The following is a 20,038-nucleotide window of genomic DNA, read 5'->3' as shown; positions in this document are numbered from 1 at the left end:
GTTTAATTATTTACTGCTCTGATATTCTGCCAATTAAATGCATGCTGCAACTTAGAACACTTGCGTCCCTGCATGTACCAGTCTGCACAGTGACTAGAATTGCGTACAGCAAAGGAAGGACAAAGAAAGTTATTCATAAAAATGTTTTATTAACTAAATTTTTAAAAATGTAAACTACTTTTATAAGGTGCACAGGAAAGATCCATCTATGCAACTGCATTGCTTAAATAATAAGTGCGCAGATATATGCTTTAAAAAATGTTTCTGATTTGGTGTCTTTCAATCTTAAGATTGGACTGCCACATTTATCATCTTTCCTGTCATCTCACGTGTCGATTTTTAGCATTAAAAGTTAAATACAAGTCAATGGGCACATGACCTATTGGACAGTAAAAGAGTAAGAATGGTATGGTGCATTTGTGTTTCAATTGGTATTTCAAGTATTACAATCAGTTATTACATTTTTCATGTGCTGTTATGCAAAGATATTTTTCCATGTTTAATGTTTTGAAATTAAACACTTTGGAAATATTCAAATCCTCTAATATGGAAGATGGTTTTCCACTTTTGCAAGGTAAATGGTTCCTCACAGTGGTTATCTTTTGTGAAAAATTCCTGCTTGATCAACAGATGCATTTTGTTGAAGAAAGCTATTGCTGCCTTAATCGTTTTTTGCAAGTAGCAAATGATCCTGTGTTTCCTCTCCAAACTGCATCCACTTTTGAAGTTGTTTTATACAAACATTAATTGAAATGTCTTGCCTTGAAATTTTCAAGATAGTTTCAGTGGATTAATTGTTGTTTTTGAGATTTTTATGACCTATATTCTAAATAGATCTCAGTTAAATCTACTAAGTCCTGTAAGATTAGCTTAAGTACCATCTGCAGAGTTGTAGTGAATTCAGCGTTGAAGTTATTGTGCAAAATTATTTCATATCCAAGTCAAATAACTTTTTTAATGTCCAGTATCCACAGTTTTTTGGGGGTTTTGTTTTGGTCAAATAATTGCAGGTGTTTATTTACTTTGTGTTAAATGTGAACAAACGGTATATTTTTCAAATAATTATCTCTTCTGAATTGTCAATACCAAGCTCACTGCAAATAAATAATTTTTAAAATAACTAAAGCACAACTAAACTTTTTAATTGGATATTAGTTTTATATTGTCCTATGTACTAATTAAAGAGATCTTTGCATTCCTTCTGCACCTTGCAATGCACAAAAAGGCAAATTCATGGGGGGGGGGTAGAATTTTCTTTTACTGGAACAATTTAGTTTTTTTTGTTCTTAATTTCTTATAAAATGCTACCATTTCATGCAATTCTTTTGAAAGCTGTTTAACATAATTATTCCAATGCTCAGACAACAAAACTTCAGTACTCGCATAAAACCAAATTTTGTCAGTATTTTACTAATTAAGGGGGGAAACCTTGGTTAACCTTGTTATTGACCCAGTACTGTAGGAATGAATAGAGAGGAAATAGGCTTTGGGTGATTGACAAGGTAATCTGCTTCTTATTTATGAAAATATGTAAAACTACTTGAACATCAGCACAAAAAAAAGCATCTTTATCTGTATGCAACTTACAACCAAGTGACTTTAGTTAGGTCAAAGATGTTTGGAAAATTATATTCAGGTTTAATTCAAGGCAGTTTCAGACGTTTATGTTGCACTGTGACTAAAGCAGCAATGTTGTTAAAATAGCAAGGTCTGTTTTTCTTTATATAACCCAAATGGCCTGTTTTTTCTTTGCCCTCCTCCCTCACCCTGCCACCTCCTCCACACTCCACACCCAAAAAAATAGGTTTTCAATTTCCCTAATACTTGTAAATTAGCAACATGTAACTTCTGAGTATTCTGCATGAGAAACTGATATTAAATGTCACAATGGAAAATTTTGACAAGGAATTAATGTTCCATATTTTTAAAAAAGGAGTTAGCTATTTGAAAGTTTTTTCTTAAAGATGTACATGAAATTAACAACTTAACATATTAAGGCTAATTGGATTCTTATGAACAATCTAGTTCATTCTTGTACAGTAAGATGCAAAAGCATTTACCTAGTAGAAAATTATATTTATATTTGAAGTTAAAAATGCTAAGCATTGAAAAAATTTTGCTAATTAAAAACTGATGTTCAATAAACCAAAACCAAATAATTTGTAAGGTCTGACATGAAACACATTCCAGCAAATTGTATGAATAGTGATTTAGCAGTTCTTGCAAGACTAACAAAGAAACCAGGAATGAAATCTTTATCCCTTCCAAGTAAGACTGAAGTGAACAAAAGAATACAGCAGTGCTCTTTCAAAGCCTGTCATTAGAATGAAGCCCTACCAGACAGTTAATGAGAACATTGCTAAGAGAAAATAATTATATTTCAAACATTCCCACCAAATGTAGTTGACTGTGCAAAATTAACGTAAATTAAAACTTATTTTTCTAATGGTACTTTAATATTTTCAACTCTTAAAAACAAAATTTGGATAAATGTTTTCTTTGCTCAATTAATACTTAAATGTTTAGAGACTACTAAACTATATGATCATAAATGACGAAACAAAAGAAAGAAACAACATGCCTTAAAATGACTAGCCCATATCTGTTTGGGGCTGTTTTTATGAATACTTTGTAGTAATGTCTAAAGGTAAAAGTTGAAAAGCATTCAATGTTAGGAAATTGCAATCCAATACCGTGTAATTTAAACCTGCAGTTGCTTCTCTTGCGGTAAATGACATACAGATGGGCAACTCTGGTCCTTGTAGTTTGTGTGCACAATTGGTCTTTTTATATAAAGTATACATTTCTCAGTAACATATTATTTGCCACTGTTTTAATTTTTCCCTTGTTTATGCAAGTTTTTTTTTCTGTAACGAAGTTTGTATAAAACGCCTGTGCAATATAGTTTTGTATATGTTAAACTTTTACTAAAGTAATACGGAGAGAAAAATTGAACCTACTTCCTCCTGAATTTACTTTCTTTTTTTCTTCTCATTACTTTCCTTTCCTTCCCCAAAGGCAGTATTTAAAGCTTGGATATAATTCATTGGCTGCGTTAGCCCTCCAGTATAACACCAAAATGAACACAAACTGTGTATGTTAGCAGGCTATTTGGCTGTAGTAGCCACCAAAGCTGAGCTGGTTTCTGAACCTCTATAAATCATCTCGGTATTATCAGATTCAAAAGTAGGAAATTTGGCATATTTTTCACACTTTTTTTTTGCTCATTGAATTTGCAACCAATTGCAACATTCTCTGTAGCCTTGCTTTAATATTTCATACAGTCCAGGAGTCAAAGTCAGGATTGCACAGATCAGTATGGTTTAGTGTCCATTTTATTTATTCAGCAGCTTACCTTCATTTGGTTAACTTGTTGGATATAACATCAGTTGCTACTAGTGTGCTGATGTATTTACAGCATGATGCCCTTAAATTCAGTGATTATCTGCTTTACAAAGATTTACAGTCAAATACAATCTTGTAGACAATAAATTAAAGTGGATTGTAAAGTTGAGGATAAACTTTTAAATATCCTAATTTGTAGGTAAGCAAAATGCTCTTGAATCAGGACTAAACAGTTCATTACAATATCCTGTATCTACTACAGCGGAGTAGTAATCGTTGTTAATGAAATATCAGACTGATATGTGGAAAATAAATTCAACTAGATAAAAAGTCAGAATGATTGGCCTCATTAGCCCAATCAGTTGAACAAATGTGATTTCATCATATAATTGAGACTTCTCTGAATGTGTAACTTTTCAGTATATTTTCTGCTGAAACATGGTGGGTTACAATGATCAAATGTTAAGAGAAAGTCTCTGAAAAGAATGGAACACTAAACAACTAATTATGTAATCCTACAGCACTTAAAAAGACAAACCATGCTACTCTAATAATTGCCATGCAATTCTGTCAGGCTACTAAGAACTAGTAACACATAAGATGGCCACTTAAAAGTAAACCCCCTTTGTTAGTAGCCTTATTATGACAATCAATGATACCTTAACAAAAAGAATGCAAAATTTAAATTGATCACAAATACAAAATGTCATAGTCATACAACCATTTTCCTCCCACACCCCTCATTCCTTCTTTCAACAGCGGAAAACCCATGACTTTTCTATCCTCTTTCAGTTCTGAAGTCGAGTCACATCGAACTTGAAATGTTAGAATTTCTGTTTCTACGGATGCCATCAAACCTGTTGAGTTTCTCTAGCATTTTCTGTTTTTATTTCATTTTTTTCATTGTTTGTTCTCAGTTTTTCTGTCTGTGTGTCTCTCTCCTTTACTTCAAAAACATTTAGTTATATTTATTGACGTTAATTTAGCTTTTAAATAGCCTGTTTCGTTTTCTCCTGGTTCCTCTGATCTGGTTGTGATCCATAGTAAAAAAGGCAGGCCTTTGTCTAAAGATCTGAAGAAAGCCATAGATTGATATGTCAGTTCATATATAATCAGGCAATATTTTATTCATTTTCAAATGTTGGAGAGTAGCTGTAGGATGATTAACTCGCTGTTAATAAGAACAACCAGTTTGTGAAGTTGTATGATTGGAAATTCTATGTAGAAAGCAATAATTTTAGCCATGTGTTTTCCTTTTGCTTAGCAGTTATTTTCTAAGCCAAGATTAATCCAACTGGGATATTCTGCTTTTGAAAACAAGCAGAATATTTCATTATGATTCAGAGATGCAATTAAATGCATTTGTTGCTTCAGGCTAGTTAAGTCAACAGGTAATTTACTTCACTGTTCAGTTTACCTGTAAATATAGTTTCCGCCCAACCATATTTTCCCAAATAATATAATATATCTGCCTGTTCCAAACAAAATGTTCTACTTTAGAATCATAGAGATGTACAGCACAGAAACAGATTCTTCAGTACAATTCATCCATGCTGGCAAGATATCATAAATAAATCTAGCCTCATTTGCTAGCATTTGGCCTATATCCCTTGAAACACTTCCTATTCATATATCCATTCAACCCATGTTACAATGGCACCAGCCTCCACCACTCCCTCTGGCAGCTCATTCCATACACGCACCATCATCTGCGTGATAAAGATGCCTCTTAGGTCCCTTTTAAATCTTTCCCCTCTCCCCTTAAACCTATGCCCTCTAGTTTTGAACTTCCCTACCCTGGAAAAAAGGACCCTGTTTATTTACCTTATCTATGCCCCTCGCAATTTTATAAACCTCTATAAGGTCATTGCTCAGCTCTGCTACTCCAGGGAAAAGATATCCACCAAATTGATTCCTAGCCACAGAAACATGTAATGTTGTGAGAGAGGTAAAAAGCCAAATTTACAAACCATGGTCAGCAGGGAGAAAACAGTCTGACCCTTTTTCGGTGACTGGTCCAGGAGTCGCATTCACTCTGGTTCTGATGTATATTACAAGGTTGTTATTTGTCTGTAATTTGGTCTATGACCGAATCTAAAACTGGTTCAGCTTTCTTCCAAATGAATCAGTATTCAACAGATGAACTGAGAACCTTTTCGACAGGTAGTCCAATTGGGGAAAAGAAGAACCATCTAAAATCATTTCATTGTATCATTTCTAAACCTGATCCTGTCCCTCCCTGTGCCATCCAGGCGAAATGATTGGGCCATATTCACACCATCTAGTTCTTTCGATATGTCGTGGACTTGAATTAAATTGACCTTTTTGTGAAGTTTCAATCCAGTAGCCCTTCCCTGCGCTCATTCTATAGTCTAATACCCCACCAAACGTTGCTTACTAATAAATAAAGTCAAGTCAAACACATTTCTTTCTGTACTTTGTATTTTCAAACAAAAAGTTCAGAACCAATGAAACTATCTGATTCAAAAACATCTATGCAAAGAATTTGATTGGTAGAAATTGTCAAATTAGTTCATGTTTTGATATCTTTGTGAACAGCTTGCCAAAGGCCTTTAAATAATTTGAATACAGGAGTTATCTTTCATATCTTCAAGTCATTCTAAATTACTCTAGAGCCAATGAATTATTGTGAAGTCTGCCACCTCTTGTGAGCAAATAGGCAGTGAATTTCACTCATCAGGGTCTCCAAAAAGCAAACATGAAAATTGACCAGCAAATCTATATTTTAGTAGTAATGTGGGATGAATGCATATTGGCAAGGACTCTAGCAAATGTCTCTACTCTTCAGATGATGCCGTTGACCCTTTTTATGTCTGGCTAAAGTGGAGCTTCACTCATATGATGGAACTGTCAATAGTGAAATATTCCCTCGGGATTGCATTGAAATCTCCAGCTATATTTTTCATTCAACTTTGACATTACTCTGCAAATGTTTGATTCACCAGAAAGTGTAATATCAATAAGGCAAGCAGATAAGTTGCAAATAGATAATAATCTGCACTTGAATGACATTATTAATAACCCAAAATGCTTTACAGAGGTTGTGGGGAAAGATGGATGAATACATTTTGATGATTACAAAATGATGGACAATAATTTAGATAGTGCCTTTAAAGAAATGGAATGTCGTAGGCACTACAGAGAAGCATTATATAATACCGAGCCACACAAGGGTCAAATGATTTAAAAGCTTGGTCAAAGTAGGTTTTATGAGTGCCTTAAAGTAGAAAGATATGGTGCGGGTATTCCATAGCAGGGCACCTAGATGTCTAACAATGGTGGAGCAATTAAATTAAATAAAGGCAGAATTCAAGGAAGAAAGATTTTAAGATTTTGCAAAAGATTAAAGATTCTTACAAAAAGTGACTGGCACTTATTCCAGTGAGAATGTCAAAAGGGTAATGGAGCATTTGATCAAATTTGCACTTTGTGGGTGATTTTATAATCTTTACTGCCAGCGGGAGTCTCACCCATCAATGACTCAAAAGAGAAATTTGGGTATGCATTGGCTACAATTCAGTATTCATTTTAATGGTACTAAAATCATGGACATACATAAGTTTCTGATTTTTGCTATAGGCAGATGAGACTCCAGTCAGCAGCATGTGTTCAGTCAAAAACTCACTGCAGTAACGCTGATTTATAGTTTTGAATAAAGGTAAAAATAGAATATTAGTGCAACATTCTAATGTTGAATTCATGATGATTCCCATAGTTATGGTTTAATCTTGTTGCATTTTAAAAGTGAGTTTGTCAGAATGTGCTGCATCCCTGTCATAACAAAAGGATCACATGACAGACTCAAACAATCAATTCTCTGAACCTCTTGGGATATTACAAATGAATTAAGTGTAGGAAAATTAAAATTTCATTCCTGAGCAGCAAATGCCTTGCTCCAACGTAAAATGAGTGAATGCAGATTTATGCAGTCAATCCATTTGGAAAATTTTAATGTAGATAAATCCCAAGCCCAGATGGCATATATATCAGGCAACTGTGGGAGGCAAGGGAGGAGATTGCAGGAGTCTGACATTTTAATTTTCAATACAGTCCAGATAAAATAGGAGAAGTGCCAGAGGACTATAGGACAGTTGCAGAACCATTATTCAAGAAGGGTAGTAGGGACAAACCAGAAAACTGCAGGCCAGTCTGTCTAACGTCAGTGATAGGTAAACTATTGGAAGAAGTTCTGAAGGGCAGATTAGCCTCAACTTGAAGAGGAGGAGAATAATCATGTATAGTCAGGTGGAGATAATGTTTAACAAATTTTATTTAAATTTTTTTAAGGTGGTGTCTAGATGTGTAAGTTAGGGTAGTTCAGTTGATGTGGTTTATATGGACTTCAGTAAGGCTTGTGTTAAGATCTCACCTGGGAGACTGGAATCAAGGGCAATTTGGCAAATTAGATCCAAAATTGAGGCAAATAAGAGGCTTAGGGTGATGCTTGAAGATTGTCTTTGTGACGAGAAGCATATTTCCGGTGCTAGAGTTTGGTGCTGGGTCTCTTGCTGTTGGTTGTACATATTGTGTAGACAGAAATGTAAGAGGTATGATGAGTAAGTTTGCTGATAACCCCAAATATGTTAAAATAGCAAGGAATAAAGCCTTAGACTACAGAATGCTGTAGATGGGCTGGTCAGATGGACAGTGATAAATGGAATTTAACCCTGTAACTTATGAGATGATGTATTTTCTTGCCTTGCTAGTGTCCCCAAAATACATGATAAATGGTAGGACCCTGGGAAAGACAGAATATCAGAGCAAACTTAGTGTGTGTGTGTGTGTGTGTGTGTGTAGGTCCTTGAAGGCAGCAGAGCAGCTAGATAAAGTAGTTAAGACATGTGGAATCCTTGATTTTATTAATTGAGGCATTGAATACAAGAGCACAAAGGTTGTGATGGAGCAGTACGAGTTGTTATTTGTTAAGCTGTTGAGGCTGGAGTATTGTGTGCAATTCTGCACACTACATGATAGAAATGAGAGGGTGCAGAGGAGATTCACCTTCCAGCCGAGGCAGTCTCCTGGTATCAGCCATGATGAGAGACTGGATAGACTGGGGTTGTTTTCGTTTATAGCAGAAAAGGCTGAGAGGGAGCCTGATTGATATATACAGAAGCGGGAGTACATAGGCTGGATTGGAAGAAGCATTCTCCCTTGGATTCCCTGGACCCATAACCAGAGAGCAGACATTTAACGCAATGTGTAGGAGAGTTAAAATTAATCCGAGGGGGAAAAATTCAGCCAAGAGGTTGTAGGGGGACATCAGTAGTTTACTGCTTGGAAGAATGGTAGAGGCAGGAAGTCTTGCAACATTTAAAAGGTATTAAGATGAATAATTGAAACAGTATAGCAAACGAGGATAAGGGCCAAGTGCTGAAAACCGGGATTCAAGTATATTGGTTCTTGAGAACCAAAGTAAGAAACAATGGGCTGAAGGACCTCTCTCTGTGTTTAAAATTTGATGACTTTTAGACGTTATCAGACAACTAGAAATTTTAAAGTACAAAGTATTATGTATGAATTAGTCTCCAGAACAAATAAAAATCTAATCAACTAAATGTTTAAATAGAAGATAAAAGAAAGCAGTTTATTTCGCCAAGAAATGTCTTAACAAATTAAAAATTATCATTTTTAAATGGCTTCATTTGAATCAGTTTCTTACTCCAGTTTTACTTGAGTAGCTTATTTATACAGCAAGAGACATTAGGATTTCATTCAATTAATTATATAAAGAGTGCTGTTAATTTGTGTTTAAATTGCCAGCTTAGTATTAACTGATTAAGAAGTAGATAGTGCTGGATTGTCTTCCAAATATAGTTCAAATTGGCATATTTTAATGTTGTGAATTGTGTTTTCTTAACAGTTGCACACAGTTTCCCAACACATGATATGCACGTTTGTAGTGATTAATTGCGGCCTTCTAATATATTTTATTTTCTCTTAAAAGTACTGAATGTTCAGGTTACCAAAGGATGAAGGATTTTTGAGGATATGCAGGAATTTAGAATTGTGATTCAAATGAAATCATCCATGATCTCACTGATGATGTAGCAAGCTCAATGGGCCAAGAGGCTTACTGAAGTTCCTTGCTTACATGTTGTTATGAGCGGCTTGGGTCAGTCAGGGTAAAATACAACCAGTGTTTCTCCTATTTGCCCGCTGTCCAATACCCAATTTTGAACTGTTTGAGGTGGGTTGGATGGAGGCAGAATTAGTCACAAGTCTGATGCTCCATAGATAACCTCACAACACATCGCTGGTATGGCATAAGTGAGCTCCAGTTCATAGGATACTGGCACTACTGCTGGGGAAACTAGGATCTGTACCAATGGGACAGTCTCTAGCTGAACCACGATAGGGATTGTGTTCATGCTGACTGCATAACTAGGGGAGGAGAGTGCATTTTAAACAGAATAGTGGGGGCAAGGGATCAAATTTGTGAAGTTGTGGTAACTGAATGAGTAGCGATAAAGCAAAAGGTATTAAAATGAGAAATGATAAACAAAGAAAATTACAGCACATCAACAGGCCCTGCAGCCCTCCAAGCCTCGACAGACAAAATGGATGATGCCCCGAGGCAGTCTCCATGGTCCCCACCATTACAGGTACCAGTCTTCAGCCAATTCGATTCACTCCGCGTGATGTCGGGAAGTGGTTGGAGGCCCTGACAATGTTCTGGCAATAGGACTGAAGACCTGTGCTCCAGAACTTGCTCCCTGAGCCAATCCGTTCCAGTATAGTTACAACACTGGTATCTACTCGACAACGTGGAAAATTGTCCAAGTACGTCCTGTACACAAAAAGCAGGACAAATCCAATCCAGCCAATTACTGCCCCATCAGTCTACTCCATCATCAGTAAAGTGATGGAAGGTACCATCAACAGTGCTATCAAGCAGCACCTGCTCAGCAATAACCAATTCGGTGACTCCCTGTTTGGGTTCCGCCAGGGCCACTCAGCTCCTGACCTCATTACAGCCTTGGCTCAAACATGGACAAAAGAGTTGAATTCCAGAGGTGAAGGGAGAGTGACCGCCCTTGACGTTGAGGTTCCATTCAACCAAGTGTTGCATCAAGGAGCCCTGGCAAAGCTGGAATCAATGAATGTCGGACGGCAAACTCTCTGTTGGTTGAAGTCATACCTGACTTGTAAGAAGATGGCCATCGTATTGGAGGTCAATCACCTTGGCTCCAGGACATCAGTGCAGGAATTGCTCAGGGTAGTGTCCCTGGCCCAAACACCTTCAGCTGCTTTATCCATGACTTTCCCTCCATATAAGGTCAGAAGTGGTGATGTTCGCCGGTGATTGCACAATGTTCCGCACCATTCATGACTCCTCAGATACTGAAGCAGTCCATATTCCAATGCAACATGATCTGGACAATAGCCAGGCTTGGGCTGACAAGTGGCAAGTGACATTCATGGCACACAAATGCCAGGTTATGACCATCACCAATAAGAGACAATCTAACCACTCCCCCTTGACATTCAGTGGTGTTACCATCACCGATAACCCCCACTATAAACATCATGAGGTATCATTGACCAGAAACTCAACTGGAGTCTCCATATAAACACTGGCTACAAGAACAGTTCAGAAGCTAGGAATACTGTGGCGAATAACTCACTTCCTGACACCTCAAAGCCTATCCACAACAAGGCACAAGTCAGGAGTGTGATGGAATAATCCCCACTTGCCTGATGAGTGCAGCCCCAACAACACTCAAGAAGCTTGACACCCTCCAGAACAACTTTTGCTTGATTGGCATTACATTCACAAGCATCCATTCCCTCCTCCACCGACGCTCAGTAGCAGCAGTGTGTACTATCTACAAGATGCACTGCAGAAATTCACCAAAGATCCTCAGGCAGCACTTCCTAAGCACATGACCACTTCATCTAGAAGGACAAGGGCATCAGACATATGGTAACACGCCCACCTTCAAGTTCACCTCCAAGCCACTCACCATCCTGATTTGGAAAGTTCCAGCCCTGTCGCCGGGTCACAATCCTGGAATTCCTTCGCTGATGTTATTGTGGGTCAACCCACAGCAGATGGACTGCAGTGGTTTAAGAAGGCACCTCGCCACCACCTTCTCCAGGGCAACTAGAGGTGGGCAATAAATGTCGGCAAGCCAGCGATGCCCACATCCCACATATGAATACAAAAAAAAGCATCATGACATGAAGAGATGGGAATATGAATTGAAGAAACAACCAAGAATTTACAAAGAGAGTGAAAGGATAAAAGTAAATGCTCTATCTGAATGCACTTTGCTTAAGAGGGGAAAAAAGTGAAAGTGCAAATAGATGTGAATAAGTATGATCTGGTAGCCTTTACAGAAATATAACTGCAGGTGATGAGGATTGAGACCTGAATCTTGAAAGGAACTGGACATTTAGGAACAACCACAAAATATGTGAAGGTGGAGGGATGGCTCCATTGATATTAGCAAAATAGCGTGATGAACTATGTTCAGGAACCCAGGACGTGGAAAAGGTTTAAGTAAAAACGAGAAATGATGAAGGCAAGAAAATACTTGGAGAGTGGTGTACAGGATCCCCAAACAGTAACTATACAAGAGAGTCAGGAGTAAAGGAAGAAATCATGAACACGTGTCAGAAAGCCACAGTGATAATCCCAGGAAATCTTGATCTTCATGTCAACTGGAAAGGTCAAATGGGCTAAAGTAGCCTGGATGACGAGTTTACAGAATGTTTTCAGGGGAGTTTATTAGAATAGCTGGAGCCAACCAGAGAGCTGGCAATACTTGACCCGGTATTGCACAATGAGGTTGGATTAATTAGCTATCTCAGTGAAGGAGGACTTTGGTTCCAGCAACTGTAACATGATTGAATTTTGCATCAACTTGAAGGAAAGGAGAGTGGGTCTGGGACTATTGTTAAAATATTAAATAAGTACAAGATGCCAAATGGAACTCCTTTATCCAAAAAGAGTAGGAGACATAATGAGACTAGTTGGTTTAACATCTATCATATAGAAGATGTCAGAAACTACTATCAAAGACATTGCCTCCACCCTGGTATACAATGTCAGTTTATGAAAGGGAAACTGTTTGACCAATCCATTGGAGCTCTTTAAGGAGGTACCTATTCATGAACGGGAGCCATTGTACCGTAATTAGATTTCCAAAAGGCATTTGATAAGGTGCCAACTCATATTATTGCAGAAAATAGAAACTCATGATGTAGTGGGTAACATATTGGCGTAGGTAGAAGATTGACTTTCTAACAGGAAACAGGGATTTGTAAATAGGTGGTTTTCAGGTTGTTAAGATGCAATAAGTTGTGTGCCTCAGGGGTTAGTGTTGGCACTTTAACTGTTTACAATTGATATAAATAATTTGGATGAGAGAATGGAAGGTAAGGTCGCAAAATTTGTCAGTGACACAAGCACGAGTAGGAAAGTCAGTTGTGAAGAGGTTCTAAGGAGGTTTAAAAAAGAAATAAATAAGGTAAGTGACAGGGCAAAGATATGGAAAATGAAATGTTACGTGGTAAGATGTAAAATTGTCAATTTTGGCCAAAATAATTAAAAATAAAGCACATTGTCCAAATGGTGAGAAATTACAGAGCTGTGAAATGTAGTTATATGTTGTGCGTGAACCTCAAAATGTTAGTATGCAGGTACTGCAAGTACCTAGAAATACTAGTAGATCATTATCATTTATAGTGAGGGAACTTGAATACAGAACCAGGGTATGTTATGGTATAGGGCACTGGTGAGTCTGAAACTGGAGTACTATGTGCAGTATTGATCACCTAATTTAAGAAAGGAAGCAAATGTGCTGGAGACAAATTGGAGAAGTTTTACTGGAGTAATATTTAAAATGGACAGATTATTTTAGGAGGATGATTTGAACAGGTTAATCTTGTGTCTGCTTTATGGTCACAGCTGATGTTATGACATCAAAATGTCAGACCCCAGTTTGAAATCTGGCTTGATAGATCATGTTTTCTTTTATTTAATGAAGTGGGTCACTGACACAGAAAGCATGTAATGTTGCACATCTGTTTTTAGTCATATAATTGAAGAATATTCTTCTATTTTAATAGAAGAAAAGATAAAATAGAATAAACCAAGCTATTTATATCTAACACAATTTGAAAGATTGAGAGATTGTAAAAGAATTATCCTATCAATTGCAACACTGTAACTTAACGTACTTTAGACATCAGAGAGATTGCCCTCAGTGATAATGGGAACTGCAGATGCTGGAGAATCCAAGATAACAAAGTGTGGAGCTGGATGAACACAGCAGGCCAAGCAGCATCTCAGGACCACAAAAGCTGACGTTTCGGGCCTTGACCCTTCATCAGAGAGGTGATCTGATGAAGGGTCTAGGCCCGAAACATCAGCTTTTGTGCTCCTGAGATGCTGCTTGGCCTGCTGTGTTCATCCAGCTCCACACTTTGTTATCTTAGAGAGATTTCCCTTCTCTATTGTGTATGTAGATCTGACTTAATTGTTTCTTTCAATATGCAGTCTTGAGAATTTGGTGGCCAATTCCTTGATTATTTACACAACTGAGTTTATGCTTTGTCCAGATTTGAATAAACCCTTCAGGGTTTTAACCAAACACTTCTGAACATAGAAAACAAGAACAGGCCTTACAGACAATATGTTTGTGCCAACAATGATGGCATTCTAAAATAATCCCATCTATCTGAACATTATCCATACCCTTGTATTCCCTGCCTCTTCATATGTCTGTCAAAATGCCATTTTTAAAACTTCGCTAACGCGTCTGCTTCTACCACCTCTCCCTGGCAATGTGTTCCAAGCACCTACCACCCTCAGTGTAAATAAACTTGATTTGTAACCTCCTTTTAAACTTGCGCTCTGTCACCTTTAACCTTAGCCTCCTACTAGTTGACATTTCTATCCGAAGAAAAGACTCTGACTATCCAACTCTTCTGTATCTCCCTATCAGGTCACCCACTCATCCTCTAATGCTCTAGCAAAAGCAATCCAAGTTTATCCAACCTCTCCTTAGAGCTGATATGCTCCACTCCACTCCACTCCACTCCAGGCAATATCCTGGAATGTACTATTCCTCATTCTGGTCTGGAATTTTCACCCTGCTATCTTTACAATGAGGTAACCTACTTCCTAACTGTTCTGAATTATTTTCTTGCTTCAGGAGGAACTATTTTACATCTAACTCTAACCACAACTTCTGTAAACTGAAAGACAAGCTATTTTTGCCAGGATGGGCTTTTCCCCTAAGCAACAAAAGTTCAATTCCTGGTTCTTCTGTATGAAATAAGCTAATTATCCTTCATATTTACTTTGTCCAGGGGCAAACACTCCCAGTACAAACAAATTCCCATTATCACATGCTGGATTTTAAAAAATGACTCCAGAAATGCTGACAAGCTCATTATTAAAAACCTTCATACACGCAGAGCAAAACCCATAGTCTCAACTCTAAATAATATTGATGAACATTTTATATATAAATCACAAATTTTCCATTACAGCTTGAGTTTTGAAGAGTAAGACGTGACTTGATTGATACAGTTAAAACTCTGAGGGCTGTTGACAGGATAGATGAGAAGAATCTACAACTAGAGGGGATTGTTTAAAAACAGTGCACGCCCACTTAAAACTAGGATTTGTTGAAATTGCTTTGTCTGAGTGTTGTGATTCTTTGGAACTCTTCCCGAAAATGAGATGAAAGCAAAATCTTTGAATTTTATTTTAAGGCAGAAGTGGTTGGATTCTTGGAAAGCAGAGGGGTGAAAGGCTATCACGGTTAGGTTGATTTGTGGTTACAATCAGATCCTCCATGTATTGTATTGAATAGCAGAGTAGGCTTGAGGTTGAATTGCCTACTGCATCTAAACTATATACACATTTTTAAAACAAAAAATAAAACCTTTCCAAATTATCAACTTTGCTTTATTGAACTCTGGAATACATATCCAGTTCACATCATCTGCTGCTAAATCACCAGCAGAATATTAGAAAAATATAAAAATATATTGTATTCTGTATGAGAATGAACATGTTGGGTGGTGACTCCATCTATGAGATGACTTAGCCCATCACCCACCAAACTACTAATTTGGAGCTGACAGGTGAACCAGGGTGAGTATCTTGCCCTATCACAAGCCTTGACCCTGGTAATCTGGGTCATCAGAAGCTGCCAGCCATTCACAATTGGCTCAATTTAGTTTTATCCACTTATAGGATGAAGGTCGGGGGATCCTGAGGAAGGACAGGTGAAGGACTTTCAAAGGCCAACTCCCTGCTACACCCAGAAGAAGGAGAGGAGTTTCTTTCTAAGACCAACGCATCCTGTTACTGACCCCTATCACCACCCCCTTGCCATTTTTTCCGTGAGGGGAAAATCATGCCCTTACATTTTATTTAAATCTTTTAAAAAAAAAACTATCAAAGCCATGTGAAATACAAGCTATATCAAATGAACTGCTCCTGGTTAAACCAAACTTCTGAATATTGCCATAACATTCAAATCAAAACAAACCAATTGTCAGAGATAGTAGGAACTGCCGATGCTGGATTCTGAGATAACAAGGTGTAGAGCTGAATGAACACATCAGCCAGGGAGCACCAGAAGAGCGGGAAAGCTGGTGTTTCAGGTCTGGACCCTTCTTCAGAAATGGGGAGGAGTTCAAAGTCTCCTTCCCCTCCCCCATTTCTGAAGAAGGGTCCAGACCTGAAACGTCAGCTTTCCTGCTCCACTGATGCTGCCTGCCGTACTGTGTTCGTCCAGCTCTACACCTTGTTAAACCAATATTCACATGTTTTGTATATTTGGGTTGCATTTTGATATGCTCATTTTTCTTTCCCATTTAGAATGATTTTTAATTGTAATTTGTCATTGCCATAATTGGCTTTGTTTTATGTGGTCCATCATTTGCTCATTGACTTGAAAGTACAAATGGAATTCGCCTGAGCTGTTGAATTTACAAGATTTGGATTAGATTTGAACAACTGAAATCGCTTCTTTTATGAAAACAAAAATAAATTATACTTGAAGCATCTTAATGCTCAAGGCATATCTTGCAGGTTTTCTTAAAAGGAGGTACAGCTGTTTTATCATTAAGCTGGATAATTTATATTGCCCGTTTATATTGCAGTCAACTGGGTCAATCTCGTGTGCCTGCAAGTCCAATTTTGTGAAGTTCACTCAGAAGAACAACTGGCAACATACAGACAAATGGTGTCATGTAACATTCATAAATTATCTTGGGTTTAAATTTCACAGAGATTGTATAGGCTTGGAATGGCACCATTGTATCCGTTACATCCCTCCCGCCATTACACTTTGAACTTATAATTTGCCAGTATCTTTAAAAGCTAAGCAACACTGGTGTACTGGTTTACAAAGCAAGAAAATTAAAATAGTCAGTTCTCAACCCGAGTGAACTACACAGATATTTTAGTTTCTGTGTGAAATCTGTTCATTTCCACTATCCATATAATATTAATCACTATGTTGTACGCACAATAAAGGCTTTTGGCTGTAACTCATGGTCACTGCTCCACTGGAATCACTTGGCTCTTTTGCAGCATTCTTAACTTGGAATTAAAGAAACAATCAGCTATGTTCAGCTGAATTCAGCATTGCATTGGACGTTAGTTAGGCAATTGACAAATGAGTGCAGAAGCTGTGCTGTGGTCGTTAACTAAAGAAATGATCTGGGTTTGAAACTAAAAGAGTCGCTTTGCCCATATCTTCTACCTCTTTCAGGTTCATGCAGGGATAAAAGCAGCTGCAAGTTGGTCTTCCCAGAACAGGAACTGAGGAAACGACTGACAGCCCAGCAGTACCATGTGACTCAGGAAAAGGGAACAGAGAGGTATAACCAGATGGAGTGATTGAAACATAACACCTTAGAAACTGAATCATGTTATTTGAAGTGATAAATGAATACCGAAGGGACTAATATGATGTGTGTATTTTCAATCTACCCCAGTTTGGTGCTGCATGTCATATTCGTTAAGTTAGTCTAGGGCTCTGTCTTATACAAGGGCCCAATGCATGATTCAAACACCTCACTAATAATCGATCATACCTGACCGCAGCAAGTGCTATGGAGGCTACAGCCAGTTTACTCGAGTGAACAGCGGGCAGAGCTACAGTCTTTAAAGAGACCACTGGAGGCTGTTGCTGAAAGGGTCTATGGAGCGAAACCAAGCAGCTGTCCACCACAATAGTGGAGCTCACCATCTTATGATCTTCCCTCTTCTCGTGACCTATAGTCAGTCAATTGCTCGTCATTAGTGCAATCTTCACCTTCCATGTGACCATGACAATGCATCTTGGTGCATGATTTGCCTCTGGAAAATGCAAAAGAGCAAATATTGCATGATTTCTTTCACTTAACGGTTTTGATGAGGCATTTCGTGGTTGCCCCTGGGTTCATGCCAGACCTTTCCATGGCCTCTCTACTATATTTAAACCAACTTCCATGTTTACAGACCTCACTTCATTGCAATAAACCATTTAGATATCGCAACTAAGCAAATTGTCTTTACTATTATGATTGGTAACAAAACATTGTAGAATTCTTCTGGTCTCATTGTTTCACTTCACTCACATAACATATCAAAAAGGTAGCTGAGTCTGAGTGCAGACTGTTTCTTTGGAGTCTCTCTCTAGATACTAGAGAAAGCTAAACACAGAGAGAAATGGACCATTGCCAATGAGCAGTTTGAAGGTGGTCATTGTGCGTTCAGACGCTTGGCTGCCAAAATAAGGTAGCGTAATTAAGCCCGTTTTTGAAGCACATGTGGAGAAAGTATTTATTGGCTCATTTGCAGTTGGAATGTCAAAAATGTTCAATGACTATCCTCACATGTCTGTAGTCCTTGGAGCCTAGCCCTCACTACTGTGTTTTTAAAAATAAAATTCTCACCCTCTTCCAAGGCTCTATTTAGAGAAACCGTTGAGGATCTCATCTGATTTTAGTACTGAGTTGACATGCCAAGGCTAACTATTTTGTCTACTTTTATTTAGTAGACTCTGGCACACTTATTCAAGTACCTCTAATCCAAATTTATTAATGATGTAACTGCTTGTTTCCATTCATGCCTTGCAAAATCTTTTTTAACCACACATGGGGTCCCAGTTAATAGGCTTTGCTTTCTTCCTGCCACAATATACTATTTGAATTTACTAAATGTGAGTCATCTGCTCAGAAACTCCAGAGTGTGTTGCCAGCGGACCTTAACTTCTATTCCTAAGCTTTGAGCCAAAATGCATTCTGCTGTGAACCAAACCACCAGAATGATTCAGCATGTACAGTTACCCAGAGATTGAGTCTTTATCAAGATCCTGTTTGCAAAAATGGAAACTGTTACAGTAGTGGGGAGGAGAGTGAAGGAATTGAGACATAAAATTATCTGGTTTATAACATTGGATAAAACAACATTGTTTTATAATTAACCTGATTTTGTATGTTTGTCCTTCTTCTAGTGCATTTACAGGAGAGTACACACTGCACAAAGATAAAGGGACCTACAGTTGCGTGGTTTGTGGAACTCCCCTTTTTACGTAAGTATAATAATGACGTATCAATAACAGGCAGATTGTCCGTTAAATTCTTGTGCCCTGCATATACAGAATGACCAAGAAAACAATCGTATAAAAATACGATATAACTATTGGTGTTTGTTACTGCACTCCAATCCTGTTTCCAAGTTGCTACCTACAATTCTTATGAACTGAAATCCATTACTAGGCACTTTGGGGGAGGGACAAAAAAACTACAAGGCACCAAAATTATCATAAATTTTAAAAGCTAAATAAAAACAGATGGCAGGATGCAACATTTAGCATACTAAAGCTCCATCTACTCATCAAATGTATTGAGCAGTTGAAAAGGAATGTTGTGGATTGATAATAAAACTCTTTCCAGATTACCAGTGTTATCCCTTTAAACATTCAGGGTTCCACAGCAACTTTATTGATATTGGAGGTCATCTGGCTTTAATAAGCTTTAGTAGTTTTTCATTTATGATATGATTGCCTCTTGGCTATTGTTAGCTTTTAGCTACACTAAGTGTATTTTTTTTACAAGTTGTTAGCGATACTGATTACCAAGTCCATTAATGAAATCATACAAAGAGTGAAATTTTAATTTATTTCTGAGTTGAATATTTCTGACTTGATGGGTGGGATATTGGTATATTGTTTTACTCTGTTTCATTACATGTAAGGGTCAACATCTTTCTTTATTGTCAATCATCCTCCTATACATCAGAAAACAGGCTCTTCATCCAGTCCCTGAGGGTATGATCTGTATCACAATGGATTACTCTCGCAGGGTTCCTTATACTGTCTGATCACATGTAACACTGTAGAGGAGAACCTGTAGTACATGAACCAAGATGATGACACACCAGCTTAATGAAGTATAATACACTATTTTTAAATCATGGAGTCCAATGTGGAAACATCTGCAAAATTGTTAGTTGTTCAGATTCCTTTAGTGTTTCAATAAATCTTGTTTTTGTAACCTTTGAAAGAACTTTATAACGTCATCAGCAACAACAAATTACATTTCTGTAGAGCCTTTAATGTTATAAAGCATCAGGTCACTCACAGAACAGTGTCAAACTGACCCTTATTAGGAGATATTAGGGCAGGTGACCAAAAGCTTTATCAAGGAGCTG

At 37.6% G+C, this 20,038-nt stretch overlaps 1 protein-coding gene across 3 annotated transcripts in view; it reads left to right on the top strand.

The window, feature by feature from the left end:
- Positions 1 to 20,038, top strand: part of msrb3 (methionine sulfoxide reductase B3) — a 128,000-nt gene that overhangs the window by 30,816 nt on the left and 77,146 nt on the right. For all 3 annotated transcript variants that reach the window (XM_048548280.2, XM_048548281.2, XM_048548282.1), the window contains 2 exons: positions 17,112 to 17,220; positions 18,840 to 18,917. In XM_048548280.2, the coding sequence (XP_048404237.1) occupies positions 17,112 to 17,220; positions 18,840 to 18,917 (187 nt within the window). The remainder of the gene's footprint in view (positions 1 to 17,111; positions 17,221 to 18,839; positions 18,918 to 20,038) is intronic.

The sequence above is a fragment of the Stegostoma tigrinum genome, chromosome 18, assembly GCF_030684315.1.
Source record: "Stegostoma tigrinum isolate sSteTig4 chromosome 18, sSteTig4.hap1, whole genome shotgun sequence".
Taxonomy (NCBI): Eukaryota; Metazoa; Chordata; class Chondrichthyes; order Orectolobiformes; family Stegostomatidae; genus Stegostoma; species Stegostoma tigrinum.
The sequence above is the reverse complement of the archived record's forward strand: the minus strand, read 5'-3'. Positions and strand labels throughout refer to the sequence as shown.